Consider the following 13,710-nt stretch of genomic DNA (forward strand, 5'->3'; position numbering starts at 1 on the left):
CATTTTTGGTACTTACTTGCACGTAAAAGACGCGTAAATGTACCCAGACCAAATCTCGACCCTTTATACTGTGAAAAGGATATAATACACAGCATAAGAAGACTCTTGCAAAAGGTGTAAAAATGAGAACTGTTTCATAAGCAAGGGCCCTTTGATGTTTTAATAACAAAGTGCAAGTATGTTTTTCATTGCAAATAATGTAGTTCCCCTGGAGAGATTGTGTATACAGGTCTCGGGTCAACTCGGCCCAATTACCTCTTCGGCCTGGTCAAATATGTATACATGGGGAATATTGAGATTTTTTCTAAATAAACGCAAAAGCTAGCATAGAAATGCCATGAGCTATGTGTACATTAAATGCTCCTTATAAATGTATATCGAACGATTGATCATCGGCCGATTTTAGTATACTTTAACCGTTCTGTTTCTTGTTGTAATATTTTCTTTGGACTTCAAAAAACCAGTCTAAAACATTCCAAATAAGGAAATTGTCGGTCGTTTCCGTAAACACACGATTTGTTCCGGTTTAAAGTCAACTACCACAAAATGATATTTTATCCGCAAAACGATTGTTTTTTTAGTGAATTTATAAATAAAATAAATAATAATCGCACAATATTGTGATGCACTTTATTGAGCTATGTTTTATCTTCAATTTTAAGTAATTTGTGGTAAGGAATGTCGCGATTTTTTAGGTTTTTAAGTCGAAGACGAACTGGGAGGGGGGTCAAAAGCTCCTCTCACCCCTTGAAAAAGAAAAATGCCATTACCTGCACGGTTATGCTTCTAGATGGAACGGACTATACGACAGAAGTTCATGTAAGTGTGCTTTGAATTGAGTCAACAGTAAAATGAAGATCTATTATGGGCAATGAAATGTGAATGAAACAAAAGGCTAACAATAAATCACAAAAATGAGTCATTCCTTATTTTGACTTTATCAATTGAAACTGTCTTCTTATTACCAACTTTCATGTAAATTGTGTCAAAAATTAGCTTCTATCCCACTCAAGAATGGTATACAAACTGTTGAAATAAATTGATATTAAAAAGAAAGGTGCTCTTGGTGTGGGCTTAAAGTAAACCAGGGAGGAAAAGTGCGCCCGGTGTGGGGCTCGAACCCACGACTACCGGAACACTAGCACGGCGCTCGAACCAACTGAGCTAACCGGGCGGCTGGTTCTAACACACACACACTACACTCCTCTCCCCATTAACCTTTTAGGCTGACGGAGGCACTTGGTAGCACAGCTCCGGTTTAAGAATAGTACTGACCATAATATTATGGACCAGACATAATGATCGATATTTCTCCAAAACCGGCATGTATTTCTTTAGACCTTACAGTCAATGATAACCCGTGAAAGTGCAAGCATTTATTTCCAACAGTTTTTTATGCTGAAGGGACAGCACAGTTTTTTATGCTGAAGGGACAGCACACGGAAGAGACTGGTGGGTCTGAGTGTGATACCTGGCTCTTATTTGGTAAGTGCCCTGTGTAAAGCAGTGACATACAAGGGATACACAGTGTTCTCAAAAAGAACCAGCTGCCGGCCAAAATGGACGGCTCAAATGGCAATTGGGTTGGTTCAAATTTGAAAAAACTAAATGAATTTTAAGTAGAATAAGTAGAAGCTGGTCAGTTACTTTACTATTTGAGACAGTTTAACCGAAACTTAATGAGAACCCTGGATACAACTTTCCCGGTTAAATCAGTACTGAGTACACACCCTTTTCCAAGCAAAACCTTTAAATGCCTAGTGCCAAGCAAGGGAGCTACTTGTACCATTAACTTTAAATGTCATCACGCAGCCATGGATTGTCCCCACAATCCTCCACTCCAAAGGCAGATGCTGTAAACCACTAGGCCAAAGACGGCAATAAAACCGTCTATGTTAACCTGACAATTGGTTTTCACCCCGCACACTACAGTCATACTGAACTGTGCCTAATTCATAAATGACAGCAATACAATTTCAAAGTGCTCGGAACCCTTTCCAGCATGTTTTTATTGAGCTATATTCTAATATTGATCTAACAAATGTTTTTTTTACATAATGTTGGCAGTGTTTGAGATTTCCTTCAGGAATCATAGTGAAGGGTCATGAATAATGCCTTTAATGGATAAAATTGACACTTGCTGTTTATACTCATTTTGTAAAACAATTTATATCTATTTTGTTTTAAATTCTTCCGTATTGGTATGGTATTCGGCTCATCATCAGTGTGATGGTGTTTTCATTTGACTGCCAGAGCCCTCAAGGCTTTTTAATATAATTTGGACTGTCAGTATCAACATCACAAAGCTGGGATAGCACTGAAGCACATTTTATTAAGACATGGTTATACAATCTGGATAACAATTTTACATGTACAATGGGATTTTTTATGAAGATTTTGGCATCTAGACTCAAAGTGGTAGTCCAAAAATTGTACTTAAAGAGTCTCAGTCGACCAGACTCCTGCTTATGTCAAATTTTGAATCAGTCGTAGACATATTGTCAAATTGCACTGCTGAGGAACGAAATACGAAACAAATTGCGAACAAAATTGAGGGGTGCATAGGATCTGTCACGAGTAATATTATTTCACCCGGTTAGATGACATATTAATTTTGTGATATATATTCATGCACAAGATGTTATTTTCTGTTTCAATACAGAAACTGGCGAAGGTTTTAACTTTAAAGAAGGTTTTCATAAAGTCAGACAACAATAAAATAAAATATAATACTTAACTTTTTACTAAAGTAGATTTCAGAATCCCTCTTGAAATTGAGATTGGGTTTTCATTGGCTGGAATATGTCAAGTGTCTTAAAGACCATTCGCAAGTCAATGGACATTTTCTTAAATTGTCCTTTTAAGTTTTTTGGTTAATGTTATTTTAACGTTAAGCCATGAGTTTTCAAGTGTCACCAAAATGTATGCTTTCATGAATTTCTCCAGGGTTAAGTGAAATCTTAGTGGATGATGCCTTTAAATGGCCAAGGGACTGAGTGCTATATACAACTGTTATATACATATAATTCGTAACAGGACCATATTATGACAATGCGATCACTATGTAGAATGTATCGTGTATTAACAGGTTGAACAAATCGCTGTGTGTATCTGAAGAGGGTCAAACCCATGACCCCTCACACTATCTCTTAAAGCTGCGTGTGCATCTATTGACTTATAATAACAGTCAACAAAATTAAACATTTCCATGAACAAGCCAAAGTACTAGCACATGGCATCAAATTCTTTCAAAATGTTCTGTTGTATTAAATAAAGAATTTAAGAAAGCCCAGAAATGCTAATTAATTAATATCTGTTGAACTTTATGGGAATTCAGACAATACCAAACAGACTGCATATAAAGAGCAGAGGCTTGATTATGTAAGAAAGTGCTATTAATTGGACCTAAATGTAAGCATACTGATATTTACTGGTTATATCCCCAGTATCTTTTCATGCCAAGATAAAACGCCCCTTCATCATTTATTCCCTTTATACATAGAATCATTGAGTTAATTTGAACAGCGACAAGCAGAAATGTTCCTTTAAAATTGTCAGTTCTCTAGCATCATGCCCAAAATAGTGTATGTAAAAAGGAACAGAATATATCCTTCCTTCTATATGTGTTTATCCATTGGTACCGGCATTTTTTTAAAGTCAAAGCAACCAACCTATGACATCATATTTCGGCTGATATCATATTGATGATGAGACTGAAAAAATGATGTATACTGTAATACATTACCTTAGTCAAGTAAAATCATCACAGATTCTTACTGTAAACAGGTTTTGAGTCACACTACAAATACTGGTATTTATGTCATCATTTAAATTAAAGGTCTTGTTATCTCTAAAAATAAATTCAGTCTAAGATACAATGTACACATACACCTACCAAATGCAGTCCATGAACATGGAGGGAGAAATAACCCACTATGACGATTCATCATTGTTTGGTAAATGAAGCGCTTTTTATGAAAACTGTTCCATTGATAAAATTACATCAAAACTCGGTGGAGAGTTAAACAATCTCTTAGCTTGAGTAGATGAAATGGTTGGGGGAACCTTTTTCTTTTCTGTTTGCAAACATAGATAAACACTATCAGGGCATTCTCCTGTGTTTGCTTGGTAAACTCACAAATTGAGGGAATGTTAAGAGGGTTTGTTAATATATACAGCATAATAAATACTGCATAATGACTCTGAGTGTTTGTACATATGAACATTTTAGATATGGGTCAATATTTGAGTTACTCCATTTAAAATATGTTGGAGTGACAGATGGGGGTCATTTAATGTCAGGTCATTTAAAGCTGTGTTGTTGTTTTTCTGTTATTTTTTGTTGAGGGCCTGTTTTTTCAAGATTTAAGGTTGCAACTGGCTTTTTTTTCAGATCAACTCCTGCCCCAAAAATTAAGAAAATCCGCTTCATGTAATTTTTTGTATTAAATGTAGGTTTTACCTAAAGGGTTATGGACAGGTGCAGACTGTTTCCTTTTTAAGTAGCAACATTTATGTATGTTGCATGTGTACCCTTCTGCATGGATGCCAGTATCTGTATCCATTTGCTTGGAGACCAGCATGTGTACCCTTCTGTCCTCATGGATACCAGCGTGTGTACCCTTCTGTCCTCATGGAGATCAGCATGTGTACCCTTCTGTCCTCATGGATACCAGCGTGTGTACCCTTCTGTCTTATGGAGACCAGCGTGTGTACCCTTCTGTCCTCATGGATACCAGCGTGTGTACCCTTCTGTCCTCATGGAGACCAGCGTGTGTACCCTTCTGTCCTCATGGAGACCAGCGTGTGTACCCTTCTGTCCTCATGGAGACCAGCGTGTGTACCCTTCTGTCCTCATGGATACCAGCGTGTGTACCCTTCTGTCCTCATGGAGACCAGCGTGTGTACCCTTCTGTCCTCATGGATACCAGCGTGTGTACCCTTCTGTCCTCATGGAGACTAGCATGGACTCATTTTCCTTCTTTTTTTAGCCAAAATAACCTTGACATTGATCTTTCCTACACTACACACAATATGAATAACTTGAACAAATATCTTTTTATAATATGTTCAAATATCCAAGTGTATTTAAGATACCGATCAAGCAACTTGTATTTCCTATATTCCCACTCTTGACCAGTGGTTGTGTACAATTTTAGTCTGATTCGACGTACCAGTCAGGTTGCGAGAAAAAACAAAATATACTAGGCGGGGGGTATAGCCGTCCTAAGGACTGCCTTGTTAAAACCTGGCTAAAACCCTAGAATTGGTTGATAACCAACTGATTTCTATAAACCTTACCCTGTTTTGTTATTGCACACAAAACTAGAATTTGTTCAACTGGTTTTAACAAGTTGCAATTAACAAAAGTTTTTTATCCTAAAAATCAAGATGTATAGTTGTTTGTTCACATAAAGATTGTATAAGTTGAATGAGGGTCATGAGACACATACTTATTAAGTTCTTTGTTATGAGATATTATCTTCCTGGCAGGCAATTATTTTACATATGTTTATTGTTGAAACAATTCTGTGTACACCATCATTGTTAAGGGGACCTGAATATACTACCTTCTTGTATCCATTCATGAAAGACTTTGGGATGAATTCTTCCGCAACAGTCACTGTTTGGCCTAAAAAACATTGTAACAAGCCCTGCTATATGAAATTCTGGGTGTGTAGTGATTGTGGGCTTGCGCTAATTTCCTCCATTGTGTTATCACTGTTTCTCTTATTTGATAAAATATTTATTAACTTTTGTCTTTGTTAATAAAATCTGTCTAGGGCACAATCTAGAAAAAGATCTTAATACAGTTAGAAAATCAATGCTCTTGTCGAATTTTACATCATTAAGATTTCCTAGAACAAACCTGAGTACATGATATTTTCATAATACTGAGATTATGGCCCGCATGCCCAAAAATATACTCACTACAAAACCCAGATATTTTAATAAGCCCTCGTTTCCAGGTTCCTTCAGCTTCAAATTTTGATCACTAAGGCATGATAAAGCCTAAACTTTGTTTTCTTATTTGTATTATAATTTTTTTTTTCCATTAACAAAACTGTGCTTCCCTTTTTTCCAGAAACGAGATGAGGGAAATGTCCTCCTAGAGAAGTGCTTCTTTCACCTCGACATTATCGAGAAAGATTACTTTGGTCTCCAGTATACGGACCATAACAATGTCAGCGTACGTATTCATGCAGCTGGTCTGTCTGTAAAATGTGGTAATAATTAAATTAATTAAAATAAAGGGTATAAATTTTATTATAAATTTTATTAAGCCTTGACGTTGTTGAAATTTTTTATTTATCATTCATACGCTGATCATAACAATGTCAGGTCTGTAGTATGGTATATTTCCATTTAGTAAAAAAATTCAATAAAAAAGCATAGAATATTCATTATTTCTTTCACTTTGACCTTATAAAGATATATTATTTACCATTACACTATTCACATGGAAGTACTGCAGTTCTGTTCATTATCTGTAACACGTAATTTTGAACCCTCTGTCCAAAGCCAAACAGTTCTATAATGAGGGGATAGTTGTAAGGAAAGGGTCATGGGTTGCCAGTAATATATTTATGTTGTACTTATGGTTAATCCTCATTGCGTGTCAATTTTACATTCGTATAGGGATCATATTGTGACAGAATATTAATATTAATACTGTAGAATTGACATTAAGATTTAATCTGATTATTGCCGCTCTCAGTACTAACCTACTTTGTTAAGCACATTTTTAGCTCGACTATTCGAAGAATAAGGAGAGCTATACTAGTCACCCTAGCATCAGCGTCAAACCTTGGTTATGGTTTTGCATGTAAGCACCTTTAAGACATTATCTCAGTAAATGCATCATGTATTGCATTGAAACTTTAGATGTGTTCCCAACCATCCAACCTACTTATTTAATGAAGTTTTGGGTGTTTATTAGTTAACTTTCAAAATCTGGTTAAGGTTTGCATGTAAGCAAAAATAGGTTAAAATCTCAGCAACTATTTGATGTATTGCATTGAGACTTTATAAAAAGTACTCAATCATCCAACCTACTAAAACACCCAAGTTAGATAACTCTATTTTGCATTAAATGCAAGTTATGGCCTTTATTATTCAGCTTAGAAATTTTATGTAAGGTTTTGCATGTACCCAGCCGTTTTTAAGTCAATATCTCAGCAAATATATCATGTATTGCATTGAAACTTGAAGTATTTTTATCCAAAATATCTGACCTACATGATTAATCAAGCTAGATAACTCTATCTTGCATATAATGCAAACTATTGGTCTTCATTATTTGCAAATTCTGGTAAAGGTTTTGCATTTAAGCAAACATTATAAGGCTTATACATTAGCATTTAAATGAAGTATTGCATTGAGACTTTATACAATGTTACTCAACCATCCAACCTACTTAAATAACCAAGTAAGATAACTCTATTTTGCATAAAATGCTAATTATGGCCCTTTATTATTTGACTTCAGGTTAAGGTTTTGCATGTAACCACATTTAAGTCAATATCTCAGCAAAAACATCATGTATTGCATTAAAACTTCAGACTTGTGTTCCACACTATCCAACCTACTGGATAGACCTAGTTAGATAACTATAGCTTGCATATATATGTGTACAATGCAAATAATTGCCATTTATTATTGGTTTTGCATGCAAGCACATATAATTATGTCAATACTTCTGCAATTACTTCATGTATGGCATTTAAACTTTATACAATCACTTATGATAACTCGTATTATCTTGCATGTAATGCAAATATTGCCCCTTTACTTTTTACTGGTTAAGGTTTCACCCAAACTATGCAATCCTTTTATTTAAAAATGATGGAATAGTCCAGTGCACTGTCTCTGTGACAGCTCTTGTTTTTATTGAATCAAAATCCATCCAGAGTTATATGTTATACTATACTTATTGGGATGGTTCTGGTCATATCAGGTCTATTGGTTATTCAATATCCTTCTGTAATGCCTATGATTTCTTTAGATTAGACCAGTTTGTACCGGTATGTCTGTCTTTTATTTGGTCTACTGTTCTCTAGAATAAACGGCTAGACTGAGCTTTAATATCAATAGGAATGTTGATGACTCAAGTCACAACTTAAAACATACAATTACATAGCACTTTTATTCCAATATTATTTTTCCCTTTGTCTGTGTTTGTTTTCAGACATAGATTCCTCACCTAAACAAAAACAACGATATATTAAAAGACCAGAATGCTACATATGTATGGTGACATGTATGTTAGCATAATCTTGTTCTTGCTTGTATAACTTTGTTGTTTTGTTTCTTTCAGCATTGGTTGGATCCAACTAAAGGCATCAAAAAGCAGGTTAAAAGTAAGTAGAAAATAAAATAATATATTACAACAAACAATAGAGCCTTCTATACTGACAATTTTTATCTTGTACCGGTTCCTGTCAAAATATCCTTGAATGAAAATAAAACAGACCAGTACTAAGATGTACTTTCAGAACCATTTAAGGTGCCCTACTTGGTGAAGGTTTAAGTGTCATTTAAGGTCTACACATTATTGAAAATTGGAGGTTTATGATTATGTCATTTTCAGAAAACATCAGCGAACTACAAACTACTTAGTATTACTAAGTAACTGTCAAAGTAGAAATAGATCCCATTTGTAGGCATATTTTTGAAGCATATAGAGCTTTCGCTGTATTTTTTTGTTTATGATTCACAAAGACCTGAAGTTTCTGTGGGGGGATATCTGATAATCTGATATCTTCTCATATCAGGAAGGTGTCTAAAAGAACTGTGTCTTAGGTCTACCAAACTCCTTTTTTGGTAAAGGGGTTATTATCTTAGCAACAGTTTTGTCATTCCGAATATCAACCAGATTTACAAAACAATCATGAAAAGGTGCAATATCTTTCAAGTATAACTCTTAAATTATTTAGTGCAAACTAAACTGACAATATCCTTTATTTAACACCTCAATTAACCGTGAAGTTACTTCACAAACATACTAAAAACAACCATTTATTTTTGCTTAATGGGTTCCTTCCGATATACAAAAGCTGTGTAATGTTCTGTGAATCTTTGTAACAAGTTTTGACACGGGTCTTTAATTAACTGGCCTAATTATAGTGCTTGTTCTTATCAGGGTTTGACAAGAAGGCATCTATTTATCACAATTGATTTCATTGGCTAATGTAATGTGATACTGTCCAATCAATTATCTGTTTACAGCATCACAGTTCTCAAGTATCTTAATATGGGGGGAAATGCAGAACAATTCAGTCATAACAAATTTCACACATGCATGCAAGATTTACGGTAGGTGAAGAATGGGCCATTGCCTTCTTCTTAAGGACAAAAGATTGGTTTTAAAATCTCAGTAGAGGAATGAATATTCAAGATATTACTTCCAAGTTTTTTGGGGAAAACTGCATGATTGAAAATACTGTTTATAGAGGAATACATCTGTTGAATTTCCCTGGTTTTGTAGAGTAGAAACTGTGGCATTTCGGTCCGATATTGCTAGACAGATGGTGCATCCTTAAATGTACCATAGGTTGTCTATAAAAATGTGTTTAGCGTAAACTTTTGCAGTTTGTTATGAAGTGTAAATAAGTACTTTCATGAATGATGGGTGAAAGTGAAAATCTCCACAAAAGCATACTGTATCTAGTTCATTTTGAGACTTATAATATAACTGCTAGCAGTAAAGATAAATATCTGCAGCTCAGATAATTATTTGCAGCTCTATTTTTGGCTGAAAAAATACTGGGATTATTTAAATGGAACTTAGGGAAAATTGTAAAACATTTTTTTTAAAAAGTCATTCATATACAAGAAATCACTTATTTTTGCAATCTTATACTTTATCACAAAAAATGTGTTAAAGGTGTCACATTTCAGTCTGTTTTGGTTTGAAAAGATAGGTATCATTTGAAAGTCATAAAACAGTGTTGACTTAAGTCGAGATGTTTATATTGACAAAGAAGACGTAAAAGCCATTTTTCACTCGGCTTGCTACATTCCTTTTCATTTTAAATCAGTGTCTTATGTAAGACTGTACCTGTGAAATGTGAAAAGCAAGAGATAGCCTTTCTGATAATAGCTGAACATGCATAATACAATCATGGCTCAAATTACACATACTTACCCTGCTTGGGAAGAAGATAGTAAACAAAAAAGAATAAAAAGTTATGAATGAGTCTTAACTTATGTAGATTTCACAGTTTTCTAGGCTGGGCACTTATTATATTAAATAGATAATAAGGTTTGTACTTAGCTTAGATATTACCAGTAAGTCTGAGCTAGGCCTTAGACTCTAATCTGTACCTACCATTGAAATTTAGAGGATGTTTACCATGTTAAGTCATTACTATAGATTATTGTCAACTTGGAGGTCTTTATGGAAATTAAATGTTCAGAGCTAGCACAGCGATTCCATAAGTATGGCACGTCTCTCAATTATGGAATACTTGAATATTAGGATAAATACTGCCATCCTATTGGTTCAAATTTGATTTCAACCATAGTGGGATCGATACAATCCTTTTTTGAAAATATTTTAATATATTTTTCATTTCAAAATGAAAATATATACATGTTAAATATTTAAATTTGGGAAGGTGTAGTATATTTATATGTGTGTACTTTTTCACATTTCAGCATTATGTAAAACTGCAAGTTAAATTTGTGGTTAGACGAATGAAGGAAAGTTATCTTCATGATTTATTGAAGCTGTTTAATTGTATGAGTCATTCTTCAGCTCTAGATAATGTTTTTATCACTTGAGTAATTTATTATCAAATCTTCATGCATCTATGGACAGTGCAATTTAAAATCATAAACTTGCACTTAAAGTTACAAAACATATTAAATTATGTATATGATAAAGTGGTTCATTAAGGTATTTGATGTAATAATGTGAATTCTGGATGCCTGGTGAACCTTTATCATTTTAGTATCAGATACCTATGTGAAAAGAAAGAATATGTAAAACTTTTACACAGAATTATATTACAAACATGATTTTTTGGCCTTAAAAGGTGGCAAAATAAGCTATTTCATGTCCAATTTTGGTAATGTAAAAACAAAAAATACAAAACGCAGTATCCCTCTGATCTTGATTTATTGGTCACAGGTTTACATATTTATATGTATAAAAACAATTATAATCAGCTACTAGTAACCTGAAAAAATGATACCAAAACTATATGGGTCAACAGTTACGAAGTGTTTGAAAATCGGACTGCTATCAAAATCGGATCAAATCGGACTAAGCATTTCGATTTACTATCAGACAATAATGGAAAGTTTATAATATGATTTGGGAATACATTCTTTATACAAAGCACCAGCATGATAATTTAAATGTTTAACATTGAATAGCAAGTGTGATACTATGGTCATCCTTTTTTTAACAAAGAGTAAATGTCCAAAAACTTTGACGGACTTAAAATACCTAACATAAGAATGTAACATTAAAGAACACATCATGTACATGTATGCCACCACATTACAAAATAATGCGTAATTACTGGAAGTAACATTAGCAACATGGTTTTGGGACAACCATTATCGATTGTTGCTGACATAAAATTGTCAACGACAATTTATCAATTGTACTCCATAATCGTTTCAACACTAGACAACAGTGATCAAAATTTAACTTCCTTGCCAATAGTTATATTATGGTATAATGAAAAGCAGGTGTACATCAGATACCCACAAGAACAGTAGGCTTTTAAAATTATGTGTACTTACATAATGTAGGCATGTGAGACCGAATTAATAATGCTTAAACTACAATGAAAACTAAGTGTCAGCATAAACACTGCTGCTAATTTTTAAACTCGATTGGACACTTTTGGCATGGACTTGGCACAGAGTTTCATGTAAGAATGGTACTTACAATGCGTAGCACATAACTGGTTTCTGTCTGACCTATAATTCATAGTGCCTCATGTATGAAAATATTTTCACCAATGATTCATTAAAATCAGTGAGAGGGGTGGACACATTAAGCATATAGCAGTAACTATTAGACCACTGTTACTACTGTATGTGTATGTGCTTATAACTTCAAACAATTATTATTCTTTTCCATTTCAGTTGGGCCCCCTTACACGTTCAGATTCCGGGTAAAATTTTATTCCTCTGAGCCCAACAACTTACATGAAGAGCTTACGAGGTTTGTGCTAAGTTTCGTCTTCTTTGTTTACTCTGGTTTTAATAATTATTTAGTTACATCTATTGTTCGCCTTAAAAAAAGGCAAGAGTTGGTGTTCACTCCTAATTTTCATGCGCCCCAGAAAAATTGGGTTGGGCAGATATAGATTTGCCCTTGTCAGAAGTGTATGAGCAAGCTTGTGTGTGTGATTTTGTCCAAAATTATTATGAGAACTTGTTTCGCTCAAAACTTCCAAATACTATTTAACCTTTAATAAAACCTTAGGGGAATGTAAATAAAATGGTGTGATAAAGTTGTGCACCTTGGGTTTTGTTTCCTGCTGTACTTAGTAAAACCCTTGTTATGGCCCTTGAAATTACAAAACTCAACATTCCTGGACTTGTGTTGCTCAAATCTCATAAAAAACTATTTCACCAAGAGTCGAGATACCCTGGATGAATGTTATTTAGGTGATGAAATTGTGCACCTTTGATTTTGTTATCACTGCATTTTGTTTGTTGTAACTCATAATTTTTGATGCACATCTATGAAGAATGGAGAAAATAATGACCATTGCATTTGTTATGATTGTAACAAACGTGGCCTTTGAAGACATGCATGTCCGATGCACACGTTTCTAGTTATAATGAGTCTAAGGAAATCTTAATCAGAACTATTGAATGAACAAAAGTACCAAAACTGTTTCAAAATAGGCAGTAAAACCAAGTGTTTATCCTTGTTGTCAGTATGTCTGATTCTACTGTTACTTAACAGGAGAATAACTTAATCAAACTGCACATTCTAAAACTTATTATATACATTTGCCATGGTGCCAACTATTTCTTTTAAGTAAGATTTATTATTATGGATAAATCATTAATAAACAATTGTTTTTGCAGGTACCAGTTTTTTCTCCAGTTGAAACAGGACATTTTCACGGAAAAATTGCCATGTGAGGATGACACACTGCTGGAGCTGGCAGCGTACGCTCTGCAGTGTAAGTATTAAATAAGTTTAATCTGGGTTATTTTTACCAGTCATACCAGGAATATGTGCCTATTTGATGAAGATTCTTTCATTTTAAAGTGACTCAACCCAAAGTTATGAATGATGGACAGTTTGTATCAAAAATAATATTTTCTTTGTTATTTTAGTTTGTTTAGAGTGTTATTAGTAAACTGTTAGAGCTTATTATGGAGCTTTTTGAAATTGAATGGAGTCTCCTTTCAAGTGTTGTGAGGATTTGTTGTAAATTATTCCCATCTCACCATATATTCATTTATTTTTGTGTCTCCTGCAAAGCATGGCATACACCTAGGGATAAAATTTATGGCATTGTTGAGGGCATCACACTAACTTTAAATTGACTTGTTGTAGAGTCTTCAAAGTTGGTATACACATTAGTCATGGTAAGCAAATGACCGTCATTACTTATCAGGGTGAGTAGATTAAAGGTCAAGGTCATAATGATCCTAAAGCAAAAATGATGACCCGCCTTGACACGTGACATAGCAGATTGGTGGAATTCTATTTCAAATGAGTTTCAT

The 13,710-nt window shown here is 34.2% G+C and overlaps 1 protein-coding gene across 8 annotated transcripts in view; it reads left to right on the forward strand.

Annotated features, from left to right (window-relative positions):
* The first annotated feature begins 518 nt into the window (after window positions 1–518).
* The window catches only part of LOC128229120 (band 4.1-like protein 5), a 40,307-nt gene continuing 27,115 nt past the window's right edge, over window positions 519–13,710 (forward strand). For all 8 annotated transcript variants that reach the window (XM_052940811.1, XM_052940860.1, XM_052940827.1 and 5 more), the window contains exons 1-5: window positions 519–819; window positions 6,086–6,190; window positions 8,318–8,360; window positions 12,106–12,184; window positions 13,063–13,160. In XM_052940811.1, the coding sequence (XP_052796771.1) occupies window positions 679–819; window positions 6,086–6,190; window positions 8,318–8,360; window positions 12,106–12,184; window positions 13,063–13,160 (466 nt within the window). In that variant the 5' untranslated portion in view covers window positions 519–678. The remainder of the gene's footprint in view (window positions 820–6,085; window positions 6,191–8,317; window positions 8,361–12,105; window positions 12,185–13,062; window positions 13,161–13,710) is intronic.

The sequence above is a fragment of the Mya arenaria genome, chromosome 1 (assembly GCF_026914265.1).
Source record: "Mya arenaria isolate MELC-2E11 chromosome 1, ASM2691426v1".
NCBI lineage: Eukaryota > Metazoa > Mollusca > Bivalvia > Myida > Myidae > Mya > Mya arenaria.